This window comes from Lathamus discolor, chromosome 15, assembly GCF_037157495.1.
Source record: "Lathamus discolor isolate bLatDis1 chromosome 15, bLatDis1.hap1, whole genome shotgun sequence".
In the NCBI taxonomy this organism is placed as follows: Eukaryota; Metazoa; Chordata; class Aves; order Psittaciformes; family Psittacidae; genus Lathamus; species Lathamus discolor.
This window is the reverse complement of record NC_088898.1, coordinates 5000966-5027782: the sequence shown is the minus strand read 5'-3', so window position 1 is coordinate 5027782 and position 26817 is coordinate 5000966. Positions and strand designations below refer to the sequence as shown.

At 42.0% G+C, this 26817-nt stretch overlaps 1 protein-coding gene across 7 annotated transcripts in view; it reads left to right on the top strand.

The window, feature by feature from the left end:
- The window catches only part of NUP214 (nucleoporin 214), a 44340-nt gene that overhangs the window by 10925 nt on the left and 6598 nt on the right, over positions 1–26817 (top strand). Inside the window, exons 13-32 of one of the 7 annotated variants that reach the window (XM_065695383.1) lie at positions 994–1094; positions 1911–2002; positions 2575–2664; positions 3006–3155; positions 3393–3551; positions 5687–5790; positions 6318–6500; positions 6982–7067; positions 7167–7250; positions 7574–7819; positions 8554–8715; positions 9641–9749; positions 12901–12976; positions 13682–13790; positions 14943–15048; positions 16682–16755; positions 18554–20308; positions 21800–21873; positions 22365–22521; positions 24654–24803. In XM_065695383.1, the coding sequence (XP_065551455.1) occupies positions 994–1094; positions 1911–2002; positions 2575–2664; positions 3006–3155; positions 3393–3551; positions 5687–5790; positions 6318–6500; positions 6982–7067; positions 7167–7250; positions 7574–7819; positions 8554–8715; positions 9641–9749; positions 12901–12976; positions 13682–13790; positions 14943–15048; positions 16682–16755; positions 18554–20308; positions 21800–21873; positions 22365–22521; positions 24654–24803 (4067 nt within the window). Of the gene's footprint in view, positions 1–918; positions 1095–1910; positions 2003–2574; positions 2665–3005; positions 3156–3392; positions 3552–5686; positions 5791–6317; positions 6501–6981; positions 7068–7166; positions 7251–7573; positions 7820–8553; positions 8716–9640; positions 9750–12900; positions 12977–13681; positions 13791–14942; positions 15049–16681; positions 16756–18553; positions 20309–21799; positions 21874–22364; positions 22522–24653; positions 24804–26817 lie in introns of all 7 variants that reach the window. The other 6 variants (XM_065695382.1, XM_065695381.1, XM_065695380.1 and 3 more) reach the window with 6 other exon arrangements.

Here is a 26817-nt window from a genome sequence, read left to right as displayed (position 1 = left end):
AAGAGCAACTCACAGAGCTGAGAGGGAGCTGTACCTGTAACTGGCTGATTTCTACTCCCATGGTCAGTAGAGAAGGTGCCAGACCTGATTTTGTTCTTGTCACTGTGCTTGTCACTGACCATAGGATCCGAAAACTTCAAAGCCTGTTCATGCCAACTGAAAGAAAACCAATCTTGATTACAGACTATGCAGAATGAATCTGGGTGATGAGTGTTTTCAGATCATATACCCACTCTTCCCTCCAGCTCCTGAGACTTGCTCTCTGTTTTTAGAAAGAATGGCTTAAAACACAGCTTTGCTAATTGGACCTGCTTTCTAGGGAGAGAAATTTCCATGTAAATGCATCGTAAGAAATTCCTGATGCTTCAAAGGATTATTTTTTTAATTAGGAAAATCTTAACTACACCAGGATCTGATGGTGGCTCTTAATGGCTTTTTGAATTTTATATTTTGTGTATAAAGCAAATGATACGCTTGTGAATTGGCTGAATATTTAAATTGGCTGCCTTGAGGAGCTGAGTTTGCAGATGAATAGGAATTCATATTTTGCAGAGTTTCTTTGAGCCTTGCTGCACGGATGACACCAAAGGCAGCTCAGATTTGCTATAATTGGTGCTTTGGTGAAAACCTATGAGGTGCATTTTGAAGCAGGAGGGTACTTTTTGTGGCATTTAACTTTTGCTCACTGGGTGGGTGGCACTATGGTAGCAGCCTTTGTGTTACCACATATTCAGAAATGATCCTGAATAGCTTCTTCCTGATATTACCAGAAGCTACACTTGTAATGCTGTATCTGGAGCTTGAATTTTTGCTGATCCCAGAGGACGCCAACTCATTAGAACCTAGTGCTTCATTTTGGATGGAGGGAAACAACCAGGACCAGTTCAGAGCTGAAAGATGTTCTGCTTTTCATTGCAGGTTCACTGCTGTAGACACCTCTTCTCCCACTAGCAGCAGTGGTCAGTGCACTTCCCCAATGTTTTCATTCTCCAGCACTTCAAAAACTGCTTCTGGAGCTCCTCTGAGCCAGTCCTCCCCCCTCGCAGCTTCTTCCACCACACCACTGAAGGCTTCAACACCTGTGCCTGCTGCAGGTAGGATTCTGATGCGTGTTATTGGGAGTAATGTACTGTAAGCAATGTTCTGACAGTTTTAGGACATAATGAGCTTTGTTTGGCTTCTTTCTTGTTTTTCCTGCTGCCTTTACTGACGCAGTGAACCTCCTGATTTTCACACTGTGACGATGGGATGGACTTAGCGCTGAAACTGAGAAGTTTTTCCATCTGCACACTTTGCTCCCCAGATGTGAAATGAATATATTCAGCTGCTTAAGTTCAGCCACAAGTTCTGGCACTTTCAGTGATCTGTAATCCAACTCTGATTATGAATGTTTCTGAGCAGTCACACAAATCAGTGCCTCATCTTTCACCGTGATCAGAAATGAGTTTAAATTAGATCGCACTCGTTCGTTAGCAGAATAGTATTCAATCTCAAATCATAGAATCATAGAATAGTTAGGGTTGGAAAGGACCTCAAGATCATCCAGTTCCAACCCCCCTGCCATGGGCAGGGACACCTCACACTAAACCATCCCACCCAAGGCTTCATCCAACCTGGCCTTGAACACCGCCAGGGATGGAGCACTCACAACCTCCCTGATCCTGTGATCATATTGAGGGTCCTTCAGGAATGTTAGAGCCACATGCTGGAGAGTGACAGTTGTTACTGTTAGCAGGGAAGTTGGATGGTGGGAGTAAAACAGCACCTGAGGAAGGTGTGTTCTTGCACTGGGGCCGTACTACTGTTTCTTTCGGATTTGACAGTGGCTATTATAGTTTTGTGTGATTGCAGCCTTTTTTTCCTCAAGCTTTGTATAAGTTCATAATTTACTGTTCATCTTTAAATTCCAGTGTCACGTCCCGCTCAAAACATGCTTTCCACTTCTTCAGTACAGAAGACTGCCAAAATCACCCCTTCTGCAGCAAAGCCAAGCTCTACTCAGGTAATAGGAACTTGAGTGGACTCTTTAGAGGCTGAATGTTTTACATGTCCTGTGAATCACTTGGAATTTGTTGAACTGAATGACTGTCCTTAGGTCAAAGAATTAGCTGGCTTTAGACATTAAAATAGTAGCAAATCTGTGGGACTAAATCCATGTTTTATGTGTATCTTTGGGAGCTGTGTTTTGGTGTATGTTGTCATAATCACAATTACAGAAACTAATTCTTCCTGTTGGTATGGAAATGAGGTTTCACAGCTTTCCTAGCTAATAAGCAGTCAAGAGTTGCCCTGACTTGGCTATTAAGAGAGATGCCAAGTTTGCGGGATATTAAAAGCAAAGCAGTAGTACAGAGCAGCCCATAGAGACTTTGTTTGCTTCCATAAAGCTTCAGCCATGTATCCCCTGGTAGTCTGTGGTCCTACTTCAAATGTGGACATACCGGTCTTAGCCTGTGAAACTAGTCTGAATGGAGTTTCTAACAGCAGGTCTGTTCATATTCTGAGCACCCTGTTTCTAAGGATATATCCCTAATATTGTGGTTTTTGTTTGTGTGGGTTTTTTTTCTTTTCTAGGGCAAACCAGCAGTCCCCAGCACAGCTCTAGATAAACAGGCCCACCAGTGGAAGGATTCAGACCCTGTCATAGCAGGAATCAGAGAGGAGGTGAGATTTCCAACCAGTTTTCTTCATTTTGGAAGCTGTAAGACCATAGATGCTTCAGTTCACCTGTGATCTGATGGTGTCTGTCAGTAGTTTAGGAATCAGAATGGTAATTTTTCCCAAGATAATCAGCCTGGTTTGTAATTGCTGTTTGTGTGTCCTGTTCAGTCATCTCTAATTTCAGCCACCGTGCTGGAAAAATGGAGTGAGTCTTTTCCCTGTTAATATTCGAGAATTTCTTGCTTTGGCTGCAAAGCGACCAGTGTTTACTGCATGATCTGTGACATTTGTTCCAGTCCCTGCTATATTTCAGTGGTTGCACTTTCTTCCTCTTGCCTTTGTAGATTGCACATTTTCAAAAGGAAATGGAGGAACTGAAGGCCCGGACTTCCAAAGTCTGTTTCCAAGTTGGTACTCCAGAGGAAATGAAGCTGTTGCGAACTGAGTCGGATGATCTTCACACTTTCCTCTTGGAAATTAAAGAGACAACAGAGGTGAGCAGAGTATCTTCAAACTGTTTAGCTCCTCAGCAGTGACTGTTCCTCTCCTGATGTTCCTATTTAACCTGCTAGAGCTGAAATGATGTAGATGGAGCATCTGCCTGTGCTGCTTTAATGTGGGGGTAACATCTGCATTTGTGCTTTCAGGCAGACTCTTGCAGAAGCCCCTGTGCTAGAGATGGCAATTAAAAATAGTTACTTTGAACCTTGTTCCATCTGTTCCATTTGCAGTCACTTCACGGAGATATTAGTATTCTGAAGACAACCTTGCTGGAGGGATTTGCAGGGGTAGAAGAGGCTAGAGAGCAGAACAAGCGGAATCATAGCTCGGGGTATCTACACTTGCTCTATAAGAAGCCTTTGGATCCCAAGAGTGAAGCACAGCTTCAGGTATGAAGTGTATCAGCCAACTTCTAATCTAGAGTTTGAAATTAAATAAAATAAAACTGAGGCTTGTGTAAGTGCCCAGCAGTTTTGGTCTGCTGTAGATATTTGCTGTTTCAACATAGTCTAGTAAAAGTGTGAGCTTTGTTTTCCATGAGTTTGCAAGATATGCTGAAAATCCTCTCCTGAAGTTCCTCTGTGTTGTTGCGGTTTGCAGTGATGACTCAAAACTGCTGAAAGGCAGTAGTTCACCTGAGATCCAAGTCTATTCTAAGCTTAGAATGTGACTCTTGACATCCTGTTCCTTCTCAGCCTGTAGTGTTTGCTCAGGGATTTCACTTAAAAGAGTACTTTTTTTTCCCCAACACTTTGTAGAAGAGTTCTTAGAATTATTTTTATCTTCAGCAAGTGCCTTATGGAACAATTTGATGATTTATTATGACTTACAGAATTGTGTGGTTAATTTCATGGATGGCAGAACATAAAGCTAAATGATATTCTAAAAGCTGGGGCACAAAGGCAAATAACCAGCAGTACATAAAGAGGCTTTCAAAGGCATGAAAGAAACTAGGGGTGAAGCACTCTTGCAGCTCATGATGAAAGGGCTATTTAACCCTAAGCAGAATAGAATGAATGTGCCCTACAGATGATACTTGGTTTTAAGGGGAGCTTACCAGTGTACAAAAGATCTTTGACTAGCACGCTGAAAACATAATTGAATGTCATCTTTATTACAGTAGGTATGAAGAGCTTGCACACAATTACTAGAAATCAGCCAATATGAAGTAATTTCTTTTAGGCCTTATCTCTAATCTTCACCTGGATTCTGTAGAGTGATTCTCAGTCTTAATTGTACGCCTGCTTTGATGTCCAGTGTGTCTCTGTGACATTTCAAGCTTATGCTCATGACTTCAGGGAGGTGACAATCTTGAAATCAGTGTTTTACTGATCTAGAGAGAGGATCATGAGGAAAGAATAACAGTGAGAGAAGTGGAAGTGGATTGGAATGTATGGAGAGAGCTGTCAGATCAGCTTTCAGAAAGTGTATGAGAAAGATGCCTCTAGTCTGACTCTTAAACTTTGTTCAGTTTACATCTCCATGCTCCTGAGTGAAAGCTCATTTAGTTAACTTCATGTACTGGTTTTCAGTGATCCTGAGGCTTTTCTGATGTCCAGCCATATTGATTTACTGTTCTGAGAGTGGCTGCTATATAACGCTCCTAGTTGCTGGCGAGAGGAGACCTGTGCTTGGTAGTGTGTAACAGCCCACAGTAGGACTGGATTTGGTTACAGCTTGAGTATGTCACATTAGAATTTCATGCTGTATCTTGAGAACAGTTGCAGTGGAATTTTTCCCAAGCTGTGTTACTTGGCTGCTTCATCGTTGTATTTCAGCGAGCATTCTGTTGAGATGAGCTGAAACCAACTGCAGTTTCCATTTCCACTCTACAAGATCAGAGTTCAAGACATGTTCATGCCATGACAGGCTGGAGGGATGACAATAATAAGACTGAACACTGGTTTTGTTTAGGGAGCAGGGCTTGTAGCCAGAGGTCTGTGGCTGAGTTGTGCAACTCTGTGGTCGTGGATAAGTCACTTTACTTTTTCTGTGTCCTTTCTTCTTTCCTACCTATAAAAATCAAGTTAATTCCTTGCCTTAATGTGGGAGTTAAGAGCATTTGTAAGTATTTTCATGAATCATGGTCTGTGAATGCTGGTATCCTAGAGCCATGTGAATAGCCTGCAACGCTTTGATCACCTATAATTGTTGGAAGTTTCAACACTGTAAAATGGGAGCAAATGAATCATGTTCTGCGAATGAGATTTGAAATAAGGTTTGTTTTGTATAATGCCTGATGTTTGTAAAACCCTTTCTGCAAGGACCTGGCAACGTTTTGAAAACATCATGGAAAGTATTATTCCCAGCTGAGAGCTGGAATAAAATGTCATGCGAGTACTCCAGTCATTGATAAGTGGATTTTCACTATTTGGATTCTGTTGTGCTGATAAAACTTTCCAGGCAGAAATATGGGAAAGTGCTGCATGGCTTGGGCTGGATGAGCTTAAAGAGTCTTCAACTTCTTCATCTGAAACTGAGATTTCTGAAGTGAATGAAAAGCTGACTTTGTTTTGCATGGTAGGAAATTCGACGCTTGCACCAGTACGTGAAGTTTGCTGTTCAGGATGTGAATGATGTTCTGGATTTGGAATGGGACCGGCACCTGGAACAGAAGAAAAAGCAGAAGTGAGTAACTGAAACTGGAATGCAGAACAAGGAACATGTCAGTGAATGTGGCGTTATTCGCGAATCAAACAGACAAAAACCCTTTTCCGTTTAACAGTATGATCTTTTACAAGGCATCTAGGAAGGAAGCTTGACTAAGACACCTAATGGGAGCCACAGGTTCAGGCTATTTGGCTTCATGCATGTTACAAGCTCTCTGCATCTTTGTGTACAGTGTAAATAGCGCTTATAGAAAAAAAGTAAGCTTTGTAGAAAACAAATGCACTCACTGGTCGTAGCTACTGAAACCTTTCTAATAAGTAAAACATCTGACATTAAATGAGATAAACTAATAAACTTGCAGCATATCCAAAGGAAAAATATATATATGAGATGAACTGAACTGCTTTGGTGTCCAAAGCAAGCCGCGTTTGATCTCATGGAGTTTAAGTAGCTAGTACCACTAAACTGCTTTGTGTATGCATGCCTGCTTGTGGCCAGATATATGGAGTGGTCCTTATCCCTGTCTCTTGATCTGGTGTCTTAAGGCGTCTCATAGTTCCTGAGAGGGAGACCTTGTTTAACACCCTGGCTAATAACCGGGAAATAATTAACCAGCAGAGGAAGAGACTAAATCAGCTCATGAACAGCCTGCAGCAGCTCCGACTTTATAATCAGACATCTCAGTGGAGTGTTCCCAGTGATACATCTTCTCTTAGCAGTGCTCAAAGGTATGTGAAACACGAGTTCCTGGGTAGTGTTGACACTCCTTCTCTCTTGCTTCCAGCAATATGCAAGGGTGCATCTTCCAAAGAATACTGTTTTGTGGATGTGGTATCGGAAACAGGATGTCCTAAAAGTCATACTAAGCTATGCCCATGTAATAGAGAAGCTCATGGGTTATGTTGTGTGGTTCACTGTTTGATGCTTATCAGAAATTTCTCCTACAAGTTACAATTTTTATAGTAAACAGGATAATAGAACCTCCTACCTCAGGGTACTGCTAGGTGTCTGAGTTCAAGGGAGGAAGTGAATGGCTCTTACAGTTCCAAAATAAAAATGCATTTATTTAAATAGCAAAGTATCTAGAGGAGCCAGTTGTTCTTGTAGGTAAACCAATGGTTCCAGTGGCTCCTTTTGTCCCCCTTTTTGTTCCTGATTGGGTTGATTTCTTTCTGCTGATCATGGTTTTTCACTGCTGTCTTGTCCCAGTTTTGACAGTGACCTTGAAAGCCTGCGCAATGCCTTGTTGAAAACTACCTTGGAATCACATGCTAAACCTCTGCCTAAAGTACCTGGTAATTTATTCTTTTTTCCTGCATTCACACCATAAATGTGAATCACTTTGTTTTTGGCTTGCAGTTTGATTATAGGCTAATAACTCTTTGCTTTTCCAGCTAAGTTATCCACTGTGAAACAGGCACAGCTGAGGAATTTCTTAGCCAAGAGGAAAACTCCACCAATTAGGTCTACAGCTCCAGGTAAACCTTTAGTTGCCATAGAAGTCTGAAATGCTTTCCAGGAGGGTGACCTACCAGCTGTGGGAATCAGTCCTGAAATTACCTTTTGGGTTCTAGCTCCTCAATCCCTACTTTTCATTTCCTGTTCCCCTGTCAGCTCTCAGTAAGTTTCCTTCAGTTACTGTCTTGAAAAGACATCTTTTCCTCACAGTTAAGAATCCTGTCAATGCAGGATTAAAACAAGCCAGTAGAAGCGCATCCTAAGATAGGATGTCTCTGTTTTGACCGTTAGGCTGGATGGTTCCCTCAACTTTTAACATGTGATTTTGTTTCTGATATTGCAGCGAGTTTATCCCGATCTGCCTTCTTATCCACAAGATACTATGAAGATTTGGATGAAGTCAGTTCAACGTCCTCAGTTTCCCAGTCACTGGAGAATGATGATTCACAGGCAGTGGACCAGGAAGAAGAGGCTGCTCCAGTCCAAGTCCCTCGTCATGCTCCTGTGGTCCGTACTCCCTCTATCCAGCCTGGTTTGATGGCGCAGTCTCCATCCTTTGGGAAACAGCAGCTCTCCCTGGGTACTTTGCGTGAGTTGTTCTTGCAGTGTCTCTCCCCTGTCCTGCATGTGTTCATGTCTCAGTATCTTTAACCACTGTGTCCATTGCCAGTGCTTCAGATCCTGGGGAAATGAGGCTGCAGCATGCAGGTTTACATTGCCGGGTTTTTAGAAGCAGTTAGCAGACAGGCATTGTAACCTCATGAACTTGACCTGAAAGCACTAAAATACCTTGACTCATTGGCTGTGTTTTTCTGATAGCCTGTTTCTTTCAGCTAGTACTGACCATAGGTAGCATTGTCTTCCTTTAGTAACTTGCCTTAGGTGTATGCCATTATTTCTTTAATGCCTAAAGACCAGGACACTGAAGTACTACTACATTTGTTTGGTGTGGCCAAGGTCAGGAGTTCTGAGCCAGCGAGTCACAGTGAGAATTGTATTTGTATACTGTCAGTTTTCCTTCTGTGAGAGATCTTTTTATATTTTAAATCTCTGTATCCAGAGAGAAAGATACGGTGTCAGCAGAAGTGTCTGTAACAGCAAACTGAAAGTCATTGAAATAATAACTATTGAGACTTCCCTGCTTGATTCAGTGGGATATACAGAAACTGCCAGGGACAGATTACGTTGATTGTTTAAAAGCCCTGCAGTCTTGTCAGAAGGAAGCTGTGTGCTTAGAGGAAGTGTAGCTCAGCAAAGGCTTTCAAGTCTCTCTGATCTGTAGAGTTAAAATGAACTATAATATTTTTGTTTGCCTGCTTTTAGTGTCTACATCTTCAAACCGGATCATACCGCAAGGGGCAGATAGTACGATGCTTGCAACAAAGACTGTGAAACATGGAGCCCCTGCTCCCACTGTCACTGTTCCAGCACCACAAGCAGCTGCTGCTGCAGCTCTGCGGAGGCAGATGGCTAACCAGCCCCCAGGTAAAATGATGGCTAATTGCCTAAGTGATCTCTGAGCAGTTGAATGTGGCTTTGACAAGAATTTATCCTTCTCAGAGGAGAAGGTCATCAAACAAAATGTGACGCAGATCTGTATTTGTTGCACCTCTGAGTTATCCAGTGTTTCTTTGTCTTCCTTCTTCCTTTAAGCTACAAGTACAAAATGCCTGAGAAACTCCCACCTCGGGTTTCTTCGTACCCCTACTCATCTGTGAAGTGGCAGAAATGTCGATAACTCTCAGGAGATCCTAGTGTAGCAGTTGATCTGTGTGCCAGAAACTGATGGAGAGCAGAGAAAGAGCATCACTGGCCTCTATTAATAACTGCTCACTATTAGCTAGGCAGTTAAAGATCTGAACTGTAAAACAATTCTAATATTGAAAAGCTGAAGGTGAACTATTGAATTAAGCCTTGAATCTGCTTGTAAGGTTTTGAGTTAACAGGAGAAAGGTTTCCCAATTTAAGCTTTTCTTGTTTGGTTCTAGACAGCACTGCAGCATCAGTGCAGAAAAGAAACAAAATACAAAACTGGTAGTTTATTTTCCTTGCCCAAAGAGAGCTTAAGTGTAGGAAATGGGCTAGTGATATGAATTCTGGTGGAGGCCAGGTGTAACTACACAGGTCATATCTGTAAACCTCAGATGTTGCAATGTAGGTAAGGAAAAATTTGTAAGAATAAATAGATTTGGTCAACTAACAATGAAAAATGTATCAACTAGATAGAAAGCTCTCTGCTGCTTTGGTATCCAGTAAGAAGGCTGACATACCAAACATTTTGGGCCAGATACACCACATACTTTCTAGAAACCTGGGTGGGTTTCTTCTGGAGTTACTCATAGGCAACCTATTGAATGAAATGCTTAATATGGAGAACATCTTTATGCATTTTTTTTCCTTTTCGTTAAAGCTGTAAGCACCTCCTTGACTGAATCAACCCTGAAAAACGTACCTCAAGTGGTCAATGTGCGAGAACTCAAGACTAGTGCATTGACTCCGGCTGTCTCTGCAGTAATAGGGTGAGTAGGTGCTCCCCTTCTTTCTGGTAGCTTTGGATAGCACTTGCAGTAGAGTATGTCTGCCGATGGGGAGCAGTAGTAGTATTTTACATAGTCTGACAATGTAAGACCTAAAGTAGATGCATTTAGAGAAGAGTATTGAGTTTGTTGAATGAAAGGAAGAAATACTTTATTTCCAGGTCATTTAAGGATTTGCTAATGGCTTGTCCTGAACAAATGACAAGACCAGTATTAACCTCCTTCTCCATTAGTCTGTGAAATGTGTTTTAGTGCTGCCTTTGCTTTTGGGATCCAGTGGTTTTACTGCTAATATGTACTTTGGATCTGGTGCCTCTCAAGTCACTACCTCTGTTCTGCCCATCTGTGTGGGAAGTGCACCCCTCTGTTGCTGAGTGTGGTCTGTGGCCTTAAGCTGTCCAGATGTTGTTCCTTATACTTCATCATCCGTTACAAAGAAAAATTTCTCTGGAGTTATGCCTCTTCTGTCTGTCCTTAGATTCACCCCCTGAGGGAGGGAGAACTGTGCTGTGGCTTTTCTGGATACATCTCTCAAATTCTTTGACATCAGAAATTTGACTGAAGCGTTGGGTGTCGGTAGGGGCTGATCTTTAGAAAAATATAGAGCTGCGAGTCTGTCTTCCTCACAAGTAAATTATGAATGTTGCCTTTAGCATTTAATCTTGAATCTGTAAAGGCTTCGTGTGAGTTAGCTGTAACACTTGGCTTTCCTACTTCTGTCTCCTACAGACAACAGCCAGCTCAGCTCATTCCAGAGATTTCTGTCTTATCACCAGGCTTTGTCACCAGCCACAGAACTTGTCCCTTTCCCTGTCCTCTTAATGACCTTGAAACTCTTTGCTTGAAGTTCCTACAGTTGCTTAAAACCAATATAATGATTGTCCATTTTGGGGCTGGGGAGGCAAGGTCATTACTGAAAAGTCAGAGCAAAGTTGGGCTTGCTGTGTAAAGCAGGAGAAACTCACCACGTACATTTGACATGTTCACATGGAGTTGTAAATGCTTTTTCCATGTAACGGTGGGCTGTATGTGCAGCTCCTGGAACAATTTCTCTTGTGCATCACTTGTCATTTTCTTACTCGTGTGTATACTCTCCATTGCCAAAGAAAAAATGTGAATTTTCTTTGCAGCTTTTCAAAAAAGGGAACAGAGTCTTGCAGTGCTGGTACTCAGCTGCTGACCTTGACATTTACTTCATGGCTTCTTCTGCATTTTAGTGGGGAAACAGTTTGGGAGCTTTTTGCTATTTTATTTTCTCCTGAAAGAGAGAAACTGAGAGGGGGAAGGGCAATGCTACATCTTTTGAAATGAAGATTTGCAGCCAGCTCTGCCTGGGAGGTTTTGCTAGGAGCAGTGTTGTGACCAGGAAGAGTTCTCCGCTCTTAGTTTCATCAGAACTATGATAAGGAAAGTGAAGAGTACTGGCTGTACATAGACAAGGACAAAAGCGAGCAGTATGTCTCTGAGTTAAACTGTAGTTAAAGACCTGTCTTTCAAGTCATTTTAGACTGACAGTATTGATTGATCTCTCTAATTTATGGAGCACCAGCTAGCTTGATATCTTGAAGGCTTTTTACAGTCTTATCTTACAGCTGACCTCATAAAAATGTACCCTCTAAAAAGTCTACCCAGATGAACCGTGCCTGCCAGTCAGGTTCAGCTCTAAAATAAAGAGCATTCACCCAGCAAAGTTAATTCATCAGTTTTTGCTGCTTCAGCCATCCTGGCTCTCTTCTGCTGCTGCAGCACACTCTGAATTGTTAAGCAGTAACGGGTTTTCAGTTGTTATCAGTTGTTCAATGGCCTGTGGTGAGGTGTGTTGGTGGTCCCAGTCCAGTTATTTTATATATATGGTTTCCAGTGTAAAAAAACTTCTTTCCATAACTGAAGTCAAACCCAGCATTTTCATAGCCTTGTCAGAGAAGCTGTGGGTTTGGAGATCTTTATGCTAATGAAAAGGTCTCGCCTCACATGACTTTCACAGACATTCTGTTGGTTTATTCTTTGTTCAGGGTGCCTGTGAACTTGGAATTTACAGCTGTGCCTTCGCAGCATGGATTCTTTCCAGTGCTAATCTTGGAGTTTTTCTGGTTTTCTTTACTTTTGCTCTGGCTAGAGGGCAAATCTAGGCCATGCAACAGAGAGAGTACTCATTGCTGAAAGGAAGAACTTATAAAGCTGTTGTAGGCACAAAACCCTATCCAAGACCAGATGGCTATGCAAATTTATTGTTCCATGTGTGCATCCCCTTCCTTTGGAACGCAGGAAATTTCTGAGTTAGCCCATCTCTGATCAAATAGTAAATGCAGCCTGAGAGTCCTGATGAATTAGGAGATGCACAGCTTCTGATGCCCAGATTCACTTACTGTCTAGGATTTGAACTTAAGCTTCTGAAAGCTTCTGGTATTGGCCATTTAAGCTGCTGAGCCTGGTAAGCCACAGACCTGAGGAGTTGCTAAAACTGGATGGCTCATCCTAAGTTATGGTGGTTTGGTGTGTTAACGGCCCACAGCATATAAGTAGGATGCTTCACCCCAGAAGTAGCTGCCATTCTGCAGCAATTATCTGTAGGCTTTGATATACAATTTATTTAATGGTTAAAATTCCCAAACCTATAAGGTAGAATATAGGTTAATTTTATCACAGTTCTTGCCCTGACTTATTAACGTTTATACTACACTTCAAAGACACGAAGCGCTTCCCCCCCACGCCCCCAGCTTTGCCTCCTTGCTCAGCATTCAGAGAGTTGCATGTATTTGTCTGGGCTCCATACTACAAAGGAAGCTTCTTAAATTTGTTATCCACTAGGCATAAAATTGTAATCCCCTTACCTGCTGATTTTTCATCAACTCCCTATAAAATAGGAAGGCCTGACTCTCTTCAGAGACATGAGTGTGTGAAGAAGGCTTGATCGTTTAAGTCTAGGGCTTTAAACATATTTGCAGACTTCCTTTGTTAAATGTGGCTGATTCATTTAAGAGGTTTATTCCCTAATCAGATTTGTTAGTTTGGAGTTGTGTGTGGAATCTTTAATAGCGGCGGTTGTTCAAGTGTTCTGGAAGCTGTGCTTTTGAAAGGTGAGGAAGTCCTCTTTTAAGCTAGTCATTTAACATTTGAATTCTTACTTTTGAAGGTCGTCTGTACCTCATTCTGCAGCCCAGGCGGTCCACCAAGTTTTGGCAACTGTTGCTACAAATCAAGCTAAACAGGTATCTTTATAGAACCCTTTCCCTATGGAATAGTGTACCTGCACATGCTCAGCACAGTTTGGGGGTGTAATTATTGGTGAAGAGGTCATCTAAAAATGTCTCTTCACAGCTTGCCCTGCATTCCTGGCAAACCACTTATTTACCCATGACCGTGACAGTGCGATACCGGGCACATCTTTGTTATGTCTTGTCTTTTCTTTCTTTTTAAGGCTTGCAGCTTTCTAGTGGCCGTAGCCTTGCAGCGGTAAGGGTAGCAGCTAACAACAAACAGTATTGGGTAGATACACCAATATTTCACCAAGAAAACTTCAAAACAAAAAGTGCTACCCAATCAAGGGAGAGAGTAGTTTGTCTATGCTTTTATTCTACTGAAAACATTTCTTACTGGTCTACAAGCTGCTGGGTTTTACATCCACACATCAATAAGAAACGCAGCAGTCTTTGTCCCCTGGAATCACTGAGCTGTTGCCCTTGGAGGCTTACTGGCCTCTGCAAGAGACTCGTTGAAAAAGTTGAGTATTGACCCTGTAGGTAAGTGTTGGGGCATAATGGGCCTCAGATTGAAGGGCACTTCTAAGTGCTATAGCTGCCTTCCTCTACTTAGTTCTTAAGTCATTGCATGACTCTCGTGATACCAAACCAGTGTCAGAAGGACCTTTGTTAATGCACAGATTGCACTGACCTGAAGTGTTACTGTGTTTTTAGACACCTCTATCAGGCTCACTTAAGGGACAGACTCCACCTTCCTCTGTGTGTGCACCCTGTCCCGTGGCATCTACAGCTGGTCCAGCATCTTCCAGCAACAAAAGCTCAGGTAAGTTGTCTTTAGTGGAGATGGCAATAAGGCCTGGATGTCTCTTGCTACCTGTCAGGCTGCACAATCCAGAGAATGAAGACACTGAGGAAAAAAAGATTTGCCTCCACTGAGAGGCTGCTATGCTGATTTTGAGGGTAAGAATTTGAAAAACCAAGGTACTGAAGAGCAGGAGATTTGTTTTGCATCCTGCCCTATGTTTTGTCTCTGTTCCTGTGCTTAGAATTCAGTGGTAAAATTCCTTGTTCAGAGGGGACTGAGAATGTGTAACTGTTATCAAGAAATGTTGAAAGCACATTTACCAAAGTCTGCTGTGATTTGAAAGCATCGCCATTTTGGTTTTTAAACATGAAAATCATGCTGTTTTCAAACATGCTGGTTTGATTTCTAAGCACGCAGCACCTTAGGAGTACCTGAACTAGCTTGAAATGAACAAATTCAGGTACTGGATCTGTTCAGCACTGAACTTCAAGGCCAGTTCAGGTACTGTGATCAGTTGCACATGGTTTAGAGGCTTCTAAGGAAAGGAGTTTACATCATTCAGTGCAAATGGGAGAAGATGAAACACTTAGGGAAAGAAGGAATTGATTTTTAATGTGTATTAGATAATAACGCACTGGACATGGTTTTATAAGCTTCTTGCATAAATGTCTGAAATCCATCTCTGATCTTCTGTCTTTAATCCATGTATGTAGGTTGCCTCTTAGCCAGGGGTAAGAAACAGTAAAAATAGCTAGAAATCATATTTGACTTGGCAAACACTTGTTAAATTTTGGTTTATTGAAAACATCAGCTCCTGAATTTGACAGCACTTCCTTTGTATTTGAACCGTGTTTCAATGCATTGACGAGAGATTTTTAACAGGGATTTCTTGATTTTGTTTAATTTTTATTGTCAAGATGATGGCACCTGTCTTTGTTCTCATCTGGTATATATTTTGCCTTAAATCTTTGAAATAATGAATGTGTTCTCTGATCTACCAACAGTAGCAGGAATGTTGCTGTGTATATATATATCAGACCTGGCATAAGTGGCAAAAAGCTTTGTTTCCAGTTGATAAAATTGCTGACTGCGTGTGCAAACTATTCCTTCCTTTTCTGATAGCTAGATGACAAGATGCTTTTTTATAACACTTGTTCTTCTATCTTATAGGACAAGGGACAGCGAAGACAGTTACAGCTGTGACTTCTTCTACCGTGACATCTGTACAAGCAACAACTGCACAGCTTAACAAAGCCTTCTCCTTTTCTTCTGTGGGGTCTGTATAGCATTAATAATTCTTTGTAGCTGATACTAAATATGAGTATTGGCTGTTAGACCAAGTGTTACCTACAAGCTGCATAATACTGGAGAATGGCACCTGCAGACATTAGACTGGGGGGGCGTGTTCCACTGGAATTCTTGGAAAAGACCTTCTTGTTTGTGGAATCCTACCTGAGTGAGGTCTGAAGGTCTGCGAGAACTTGACACAATATCATGTTTCTTTAAGATTTTTCAGTCTGTAACTTACCAAGTGTAGGTAATGACTGGTTTGCTTTTCATGCTTGTCAATGACTGGTTTGTCTAGAGTGCACTATTGAACAAATCGTACACTCTGTGTACTGGTGTTTCTCATCATTAGATGACGATTTGAGATTAAATTTCCAGTTAGGACTTGGAATTTGTACTGATGGTCAAACTTGCTGTATTATTTATTTCAGGATAACAAATGTCATGTTTTGGCTTGAAAAGTAGTCTGCTCATGAAGGTGACTAGGGAGTCCCCAAGCCATCTGGTGATTTCTGTTACATAACAGTAACACAAAGCAAGGTGCATGTTATGAACATGCAGTTATTCTGAAATCTGTCTTATAGAGTGGTTTTTTTTCAGTGATGATAAAAATATTTCTTTGATCATATCTCATGTCTGGGGGAGAAGGATGTCTCCTTAGAAATGATTGTTTGAAATTCTGCATGTTTACCTGTCTATTACTCAAGTGAATTTCTCTTTATGAAGTGGGTAATATTAAGTGTTTCAAAACACTCATACTTTCAAATAGCAGATTTCTTTCAGTCTTAACCGTTTCTCTGCCAGTTTGTCAAGTGGATGTTACCCGAATGCCTTGCTGTGCTCCTCACAGGGCTAAAAGAGTCCTTTTGAGAGATGGAAATTCAGATTCAAAGTACAAACAGACCCAGCCTTTGTCCCAGGCTGCAGGGCCTCAGTCTATAAATCGTATGCTAAATACAGTGCCGTTGTCAGTCATGTCTGTTACACATCCTGAATACTTCATCAGCAGCTGGTCTTTGAGAATCAGAGAAAGTCTAAAAAGCCACAGGGAATGAAGGTCTCTGGAGGACCCCACTGCTCATTCTGAAAGATTGCAGTATTTTTGCATGACACAGTATTTTTAGTGTGAAATAGTCATGGAAACTTTTAATGTCTGAATTGCTATGAGTGATCTCCTTTTTGACAGGTGGTAGTATCCAGTTATTCCCTGTTGTACGTATACTGTCTCTTAGCTTTTAGCTCTTTTAAACTCTTAATTACCACTGTGGCTTCTGCTCTCACTAGTCTCTGAAAAGCAGTTAGGACTTGGTGCATGGTGTTCAGCTGCTGAGCTGAATGGGGAGGGGATACACAGCAGAATGGAAAGAATTTGGGAGGATGAGGGGTGGTCAAAAGAACTTTGAACTCTGACTCTTACCCTCTGGAAGCCTTGTCAGAAGGGAGACAAATAGAGCCCAGTCATGCTTCTCTCTGTTTAGTTGTTGGAGAAACTGTTCTTGTGCCTGAACTTTGTGCAAGTCTGTACTGGAAGTCTGAGTCTCAAGAGTTGTGTTAATCATGGGGTTGGAAGTTCCACCCCTTTGAGCTAAGTGTCATTCTTTCCCTTTCTCCTTTCCTTCTAGGTCTGGATTTAATTTTGGTGTTGTCACATCAGCTGCTTCATCACCGACGCTGCCCAGCCTGGCTTCATCACAAGGTTAGTTTGGAAGAGCATGCAAACAATATCTCTTCCCTGCTAAGAGAGTGCTTACTCTTCCTAATTTGCGTGGTTCTTGTTTTACGTTGTAGATCTATTATTAAAATTGCAGTAGCTGCAGTAACATTACATATATGTGCTGGATTGTGCCGTGTAATGCACAGAAATCTAGGCCACCTGCCTTTCAACTAAGAGTAAGCAAAATATTTGCTGCAAAGAACATCTAGGAGGGACTGGTTTATGAAAAGGATAACATCTGTAGTAATTTCCTCTGCTGTCTTTAATCTGTAGATTTGAAATTGCCAGGGTGGTCTGATGCAGAAAGCTGTCATTAAGTGGAATGAGCTTTTAGTAATGGGAGGGGAATGCTTGGGATGGCATTGTGTTGCTTCTGAAATTGAGTTGACAATTATAGTCCTCCTTTCTTTTTCACAGGCAGACAATACTTGGTTGGTCTGGAGAAAGGGGACTGATACATCTGTTTTATAGTATTATTGAGGATTTCTGCCTCAAATATCAGTCTTGCAAAAGAGATTGGATGGTCAAAAAGTCATTTCCAGTGTTACTGGTTACTTTAATAAGAGATACTACTTCTTCTTACAAATCTTGACCTGCTTCTATCCTTAGACCATCACAGCCACAACTATGCTGCTAGTACTCTCTTGGTGTTAAGCAGAGAGAACTAACTTGGCTTAAAACGTGAAGATTTAGTTAATGTAAAAGTTTAAGTAAATAACACTTGATTAAAAGAGCAGTGGGAGGTGCAGGAGACATACTTGTAAACGACAGCGTTGTGTGAGGACAGTTACTTCATGCTGCCCTGTGAAATGGTAGGACCACCTTTGCCTGTGTTAGCTGATGATGGAAAAAGAACAGAAGAAATTTCAGTGCCTCAGGAAGAAACAAATGCTACATTATTCAGTGTCAGTAACTAATATATTTAAGTTTACTTAATAGACATAGAGAAAAACACAAGGATAATACCAGCTGTGCTATGCTTTTGCTCTTTGTTATTTAATCTTCATGCATATTTCCTATACCTTATCCAAATCAACACATAGTCCGAACACCAATGCAATATTTTCAAGTCAGAGTTTGTGTGTATTTGGTGCTCAGAAGTGAAATTACAATGCCTCAAACTTGTCCAGTCTCTCTTGAAGCTTCAGCACTTTCACACAGTTGGACAGCAGTATATCTTGTAAGTGGGGCTGCTTTGGCAATTACATTTGAGAGCTTTTCTCTAGTCTTTCAAAGCTGAAAACAGGATGCATAGAAACTGGTTGATGGTCTATAAGTAGCTGAATTTGTAAAGAAAGATTTGATTCTGTAGAATGCAGTGCCCAAAAGTATGTTTATGACCCAACTCTGTTCTGAACCTATTCTGTTCACTACAGAGAATTCTGTAGTGAATGTCAGGGTTTAGCTGAACTGAGTAAGGGGTGAAAATGGTGTTAACAGGAAATGGTCTATAGTAACCACGTCTTCTTTTTTTTATCAAACTGTTGAAAAAGACATCAGAGCTAAAGGCTGAAATTGTCTGTACTCAGAGGAGGATGGTTAAGTGGAGGCTATGACATGAAAGTAACAGTGTTTGTTACTGCAACGCTGTCCGTAAAGACATCAGATGTCACTGTTGTTTCCTGAATGCACATAGAAGGGGTTAGAGGCTTTATAGTTTTGAGGCAAGACCACTGTTTAGCCATCTGTAAAACAGTAAAGCATGCTGTTATTGTAAGAATGATAAATGAGCTTTGCATACTGTAACTCAGTTTGTAACTTCTGTCATTCTCTCTGGCAGCCCCTGCTAAAGAGTCCACCCAGACCGACTCGTTTTCACTTGCTGGGGGTTCCAAATTTGGAGTAGCCCCTGAGAGCTCCTTCACTTTTGGATCCCTCAAGCCAGCAAGTGCTCCAGGGGCCTTAGCAGGAAATAGCTCCTCGGGAGATGGCACCCAGCCAAATAAACCTGCTGCAACAACATCTGCTCCATCCACAACGTCTGGCAAGTTGGATGCCCCCTCATCTAAATCAGGAGATCACTTGTTTCAGAGTAGTATAGCTGGGGAAACTCTTGGGAGCTTCTCAGGACTACGGGTTGGTCAAGTAGATGATAATGCCAAGACCACCACTAAAGCACCACCTACTAGCGTTGTAGGAGCACAGTCATCTAAGGTATCCACAGTACCTTCTGGGTTTACTTTTGGTGCTCCCCTGTTGTTAGGAAAAACTGGAGAATCTGCTTCAACCTCAGTCACATCAGCTGGCACAACATCCCTGTCCATCGGCACTAGTGCCACAGGCAGTCTCTTTGGTAATGTCCAGATAACCAGCACAGGGTCCTCTGGGGTATTTAATCTCGGAAGCTCTAGTGGCAGCAAGCCCACCTTTTCATTTGGCATTCAGCAAGCAAACACTATGAGCACGTCCATCTCTACCCCTTCTACCTTCTCCACTTCAACGTCCCTCTCATTTGGAAATTTCTTGAGTTCAACACAAACTGCTGCAGCTTCTACTAAGGGTGCAGGGGATACCAAATTACTGTTTGTGCCAGAAAAGCCATCTGAAAATGAAGCTGTAGCAGCTGGATCTTCACCTCCAACAACACTGTCACCACAGCCACAGATACAGCTTTCAGAGCCCATTAAGGAACCCGCTTTACCCCAGGCCACAGCTGGGGACATGGTCTCTGTGGGCTCTGGCACCACATCACCAGCATCTCCTCCTGATGCTGTTGCTGCTCCTGCCACCACAAGTGATTTGAAGGCACCAGTGCCTCCTGCTGTTTCTGCAGCTGCCGCACCAGATCAGAATGTCTCAGCAGCAACTTCTACAACAAACATTGCCTCTCCTGCAGAAGCCACAAGTGTGTTGGCTGCTACCTCTGATGCTACTACATGTGTTCAGAGTCCAGCTGTTGGTGCCCCTGTGTTTGCCCCCACTTCTGCAGGCTCCTCGGTGTTCTCTCAGCCTTCAAGTTCCAGCTCTTCTGTCTCAGCATTTAGCCAGCCTGCTGGTGATACAGCTGCTGCTCCTTCCACACCACCTGTGTTTGGACAGGTACCAGCAGGTACCACAGCATCCTCTCCATTTGGACAACTCACCACCAGTACCTTAGCCACTGCTACCACTACTACACAGGCTGCTAGCTCAGGTTTTGGTACTTCTGCTTTTGGTACCACCACTACTGGGGGCTTTGGTCAGCCAGCCTTTGGACAAGCGCCGACCTTTGGGCAACCAGCAAGCAGTTCTTCAAGTAGTTTTACCTTCAGCCAGTCTGGGTTTGGGACAATGCCAGCCTTTGGCCAGCCAGCAGCTTCCACAGCAGCCTCAAGCAGTGGCAGTGTTTTTGGAGCACCAGCTAGCACCAACAGTGCCAGTTCCTTTTCCTTTGGACAGCCATCTGCCAGCACTGGAGGTGGGCTCTTTGGACAAAGCAGCCCTCCAGTTTTTGGGCAGAACACTGGCTTTGGGCAAGGAGGATCAGTCTTTGGTAGTGCTGCCACCGTTACTACTACAACATCATCTACTGGGTTCAGCTTCTGCCAAGCTTCAGGTAAGAACAAATGGAGGGAGATGTGATATCCAAGTGGTGATGTCTGGTTGAAGTACAGAGAGCACTGTGCCACTGGGGAAAGTAGGATGTTTTTAGTGTCTTTTTTTTATTCCCCCTGTAGCACTTGAGGGTTTTTGGTTTGTTGGCTGGGTTTCTTTTCAGTTCGTAAGAAGAGGAGCTGCAGTGTGTGTATGAGGGGGAGGCTAATGCTGGAGACTAAAGAAGCTTTTGCTCTGCTTCACTCTTCATCAGTCGGCCTCTGAATGTAGCCTTGTCAATCCAATCTTGCATTCATTTTTATACTTACAAGTCTACCTTGACTTAATTTTGAATTATGAATTGTCCTGCCTGAACAAAAATAAGTGGGTTGGATTCAGCACAGTGTAAAAGATCTTAAACTAGTGTGGTGTTGTAAATTGTTACACTCAAGTGGCAAGACAGCTCTAAAATCATAATCAAAGCAATGAGTACAGATGCAGCACTTCTTCAGTGGGCTGCATAGAGTACAGGCAGCAGTAGATGTATAGCTGGGTATGGTATTATATCATGATTGGAGATGGCAGTAGATTTTAAGCCTTCAGAGTGATGGGTTATCAAGGAACTAATCTGTTAAATCTGCTTTTGCCTTTGGAAACATCTCAAAATGAAATATAGCAGCAACATGAGTGTCAGCTACCTTGTCTACACAGTTCAGTTGAATACTTGAACAGACCAAGCCTTCTTTGTCAATCTCCTTTTGTTCTCCACATTGCTACAATATATTGCTGGGTTTTTTTCCAAAGCTTTGTCTGTACAATCTTCGGATGGCTCCCAGGGACAAGTGAAAAGTACACAGTAATAATAGAGAACATGTATTTCCAAAGAAGAAAAACTAATTAGGCTCATTTAATTAAAAACGATGGCACTGTAGGCAAACTGCTTGTTCATTTTAACTACAGTAACAGAGAATAGTTAAATAGGGGTAAGTGAACTCTGCTTGAGAAAGGTGTTCCTAATTATAGAAATGAAAGTTTTACTCCAAAATGCACATTGAAGTGAACTGGAAAATGGAACATGGAGTTCTTTTTTTAATCAAAACACTTCATTATCTATAACAGGAATCTTTAGGTAACAAAGCTTCTTACACAAGCGCAATCAGAACGCTACAGCGCTTGTTCGTGACATGGAGGATTATTATAGCCATGTTAACAGAAATCCAGTTCTCTTATATTGTTAGCAACAATGTCACAATTGGCGTTTTGTTTTCTGTTTGGTTCTAAGCTGGCCAAAGAGAAAAGGAGAGTGACTTTCAAATAAACTCTCAATGGAATTTACCATGCGTGTGTTGGCATATACTTCAAATTTGTCTAACCCAAATACATTTGGTAATGTATATCCTGTGTTTTGGTGTAGGAGACCTGTTCTCTCTCTGCGCTGGACTAGTGTCACCTCCCTGAATTGTCTTACACCCTAGTAATAGTCATGATGGTTTATTTTCCTTTCTTTTCTTAGCAGGTTTTGGTTCCAGTAACACAGGCTCTGTGTTTGGGCAAGCAGCTAATACTGGAGGCACCGTCTTTGGCCAGGCAAGTACTTACTACATTTGTAGAAACAAGAGACTGTTTATGTAGACCGTACTTGTTTAGGATTCCCTGCCTGTTTCTCATAAAAAGATATAATTTGGCATACTCAGTAAAAAGCATCCCAGACCGTACTGAAAGTATTTGCTATTGTCGTGGGCACCAAAGCAGCATTTGTGCAAATGTTTTCCAAGGAGCATGAGGGATAAATGTTTTATCACATCAGGATAAGGTAAGACATGTGGAAAGTCACCTCCTTTTATTCCATGCCAAGTGGACAGTGGAGGGTTAGTTTCAAAGACATTATTCTGTGCCACCGATGAGGTTTAAGACAGACATGAACATTTCACTGCATTACATGTGGGGATGTAATTGCTTACTGGTTCATCAGCTCCTTCGTACATCTAGAGGAATAGGCCAAACAGAAAGATCTGCCTTGGGGGCTTGTGGTGCTTTGACTTTGTTTAAATCCTTTTTTTGTCCTTTTTGTATTCTAGCAGCCATCTTCTTCCAGTGGAAGTTTGTTTGGAGCTGGAAGTGGTGGGAGAGGTGGAGGCTTCTTCAGTGGTCTGGGAGGAAAGCCAAGTCAGGATGCAGCCAATAAGAATCCCTTCAGTTCCTCCAGTGGAGGATTTGGATCTGCAGCTTCCCAGAGTAAGTGAACAAAACAAGAATACAAAATGTGCTGTGATTTCCATCTGCTTTTGGGATCCCATCTGCTTTTCTGCTGTTAGCCATGTTTGAGCAAATTCTGTGTTAACATGAAAGGCTTCTAGGGGGTAACAGAGACAGAGACTATGCATCATGTGTAATCTGTAATTTTTCTTTTACATTTATGGAGAACAAATAGGGAAGCCATTGAAACAAAAAAGCAGATGCAGCAAGCAAGAATAATATCTATATTCTGTAGGGCATTTGTAGCCAAATGCTTCTTTAAAATGCAATATTCTAAATTCTTGTCACTGAATTTCTGCTTCCAACTTGGTTGGAAGTTAGAAAGCTTTAATTATCTCTAACCTCCTCTAACACTGGGCAGTATTGATAATCTGTGCTCAAGAGAAACCAAGTTAACAAGTATGTGATGGATAGCAGTATCCTCAGCTTTGTCCCAGAAATGACTAACACATATGGATAAGCTCTCTGTCATTTTTTGTGTATAGGAGGAGATGTGAATTTCTTCAGTCACGTGGATGTAAAGAAAAACAAATATGTGCAGTGGTTGCTTTGGGGATGTAGTCTGTTTTGGCAAGGAAGCAGAATTAGAGTTCATTTTATCAGTTTTTACCCAGATTTGATAGGCAGGGTGGGTCTCTCAGAGGTAAACCCATACAAGGAATTGTGTTGAAGCCCTCTTTGGGAGGAGGGACTCATCCCTTGTCCTTTCTTTTGCTCCAGTTGTCAGCTAGAAGGCATCAGTCCATGTGTGTGTGTGTTTGCTACATCAATCTGCATGTGAGGTGCCACACCAGCCCTCCCACATGTTGCTTCTTGTCCAACCAACCTACCAAAAGAGGCATGAAAAGTAGTTAAGAATAAATTAAAGCTGCCCACAGGTTCCTTTGCACCAGGGACTTTAAGGAGTTATTAGAAATTCTTTCTAGAAGCTATAAATGATTAACTGTAAAGGCAAGAGTCAGTCACTGTCCACTCATGTAAAGATCTGGTTTTTGAATGCCAGAGTCAAGATAAAAACACATTAGTTTTGAGTTTTCTGGGCTAACAGGTCTTGGTAATACCCTAAAATTTGAGCTGAGATGCATATATGCCATTGTCTGCTCTAGCAATTAGTAGGAAATACTAGCAGGCGCTCCCGTGCCTTTCGTGTGTGGCAAGTGTAGATCTGCACTTGTTCCATGCATTTGGATGTCACAAAAGCAATTCAGAATGATTTCTGAAGTGTGACTGTTATTTAATGAGACTGCCCAACTTTGTTATTTCATCACTTGTGACATGGGTTTGGGTGAAGCGGAAGGCAGGAGGGCTGGAGCCCAGAAGGTAGAAAGCACAAAGAAAGGGAAACAGTGTCCAAGATGTAAAAATAAGGGAACAAAGGGAAGCTGTAGAATTTGCTGCAAGTGGCTAGAAGTTGGCTTCAAGTCTTGGGAGAGCAAATCCATTTGTTTCATTACATCTTTAATGATCCTTTGGGATTAATGGTTGAGGTCAGTCATCTAACCTTGCTAATTGATCCCTCCTTTATTGCAGCACTGGGTTTTGTGATAAAATAAAACAGATGGCTCACCAGAGAGGAGCTTTGGTTATTCCGTGTCCTGCCACTAGATGCTAAATCTCTCTGTAGCCTTATGAAAGAAGAAAACTTGAGTTATTTCTCAGTAAGGCTGGAGAAGTTTGGCTCCTACTTTAAGGTCCTGTCAGATAGTCATGTTAAGAAATACTAGCCCTTGCCAGAATAGCTGAGAATCTTTAATTTATGGTAAACTCATATTTGTGTTGTCAAGAGAGACTGATTCTAACTGCTGTGATTTCTCACTTGAGGGATTGTATTTTAGTGACTGCGGCACAGGATGCAACTAAACAAATCATCCATCACTGTGATTTCCTAGATTGCAGCAATAAAGGGTTGTTAGTGGTCCATGAGATCCGGAATGGATCTCAGTGAAACTACAAAGCCCTGTAGGAATATGGGAAAATTTGGCTTCTGTCTGCAGAGTGCTGTTTTCAATGTGGTGTTCATTTTGTGCTTGGGGATCTGCTAATCCAGATAATAAAGTGTAATGTAGGATATTGTCTGTTATGAGCTTCACAGCTATTCTTCTTCTCCCCAGGTTCTTCCAGCTTATTTGGAAACAGCGGAGCAAAGACTTTTGGATTTGGCAGCTCATCTTTTGGGGAGCAGAAGCCTACGGGTACTTTCAGCTCTGGTGGTGGAAGCGTGGCATCTCAAGGCTTTGGATTCTCCAGTCCAAACAAAGCAGGTACTTAGTTAAATCCACCCTCTATGAACAGCCATGGTTATCTGTGAGATATTTAGGATTCTACCGTTTAGATGTCTATAGCCTGGACTCGGTACATGTACAGGAATTGTCTCTGAACAATGAATAATGGCTTAGTGAATGGAACTTCAGCTGGTGGATTCAAGGCAGGGGTTTACAATTCCATGTGCAGAAAAGCATCCAATATGCTACATTTTCAGGTGTTCATTCCAGAAATTCCCATTGCAGTTTAAGAGCAGAGAGCTGTGTGAATTAGTTCTGGTCTTAGGTACCGTAAAATGAAGAATACAAAGTATGGAACTGAAGAAATGTTTCCCATTTTAGATGCTTCCTTGGAATATTGTCTTCCAAACTTCACTCTGGGTTTTGTAACTCTTTTTGTCCCCATTTCTTCACTTGAGTGAATGCAGATGCCTGCAGTGGGAAAGCCTCCTCATGAAATTTGTATTTGACATGGTTCAGGTCCTTCTGTTTTGAAATCAGTCTTGACCTGCCATCATCCTTTCTTCTGTTCTCTGCCAATTGAATTAATTGAATCAAATATTGGAGATTTCACAAAAGCTCTTTTCTTTTTACTGTCATCTGCCCAAAGAAAGAGCCGCAAGAGGAGTGGTGACTGTGATAGGTCCATTAGAACTCAATGGCAAAATGTTCATTCTGTTGATAGACAAAAATGGAGGTCCAAAGGGTCAGGCAGAGCAAAGCTTCTCTCCTTTATCCTCAGCCCATTCTTACAGTGCACATTGATGAAGATGGGTACTGTGCTCCAAGAGTGTCTGTTGAAGCTTTGTTACTGGAGGAAGTAGTAGAGATTTGGTCATCCTTGAAGTTGTCTTGAGAAAATGGTGCTCATGAGCTCTCTTTGGAGAAGCAGTGCACTGAGAGGAAGCGCTCTCTGCTTGTCACTAGCTGTGCTCTCATGTTAGTGAAGTGGCTGAGAGCATAATGATGGTGCTGTCAGATCCAGCAGCCCTTTGTGAGGTATCTTTCAAGTATTGCATTCCACTTGGTAGCGGTAGTTTCTTGTTTCTGGCATACCTCCCATCTGCTCTTTTTGCTAGAGGAGGAGAAAGGCATTGCTGAAGGAAGTTCTTCTTTCATTCACCCACTAACTCTTTCCTTGCTTTTGATTAGTTTCAGAATTCTTCTTGTGATAGGATTTTCAAGTAGTTTCTGCAGAATGCTCGTCCACTTACCCAGAGCTCAGATCCTCGCCTCCTCTGCTTATATTTGCTAAATACCAAAATGAATGGGATGTCTTCCCCTCAGCTGTAGTGAAGGGTTTGCTTGATTGGAATCCCCCTTTGCCCTAGTTTCACTACTTACAAATAGTGGAGAAATTAAAATGAAACCTGTTAATATGCTTTGCAGAAGAGAGTTAATGTCAAGCAGAGCTTCAGCTCCTGTGGTAAATACTCTTCCTAGAGGCAGAGGTAACAAGATACCTATTCTGTGTTTAAATAATTCAGGCCTAGTATTTATTTTTTTTCCAGACCTTTTGTGTTTGCAGCCAAATGCTATCTGTTACCTTGACATGGACTGGAATTTCACCCAGGGTATTAAAATGTGTGGTGGTATCCCATCCTCATCCCTACAACAGAGCAGGTGTCCCTCACGTTCCCAGTGTCAACTAGAAACAGGACAGTAATATCAGCAGATGAATATAGAATAAAATCATCTGGGTAGAAGTCTAGATAGAGCTGCAGAAGGCAGCTAAACCGTGAAGAGAAATTGCCAAGAGCAGAGTTCAGTTCCTGATTCCCTGCAGGAATATGCTGACCTGGCATTTAATCATTGCATCTTAGTTTCCACCACTTAAACCAGGATTAGGTGATACCCTACCTGAATCTTTTTGCATCACGGCAGCACCTAAAAACCGAGCTCACTATCTATGATCTGATCTTAAGAGCAGAGGGATGCTTACCCATTGCATAAGGGAATTCTTCCAGTTAAAGCACTTGCATGCATGAAGTTCTCCCTGCAGGACACTTGGGTG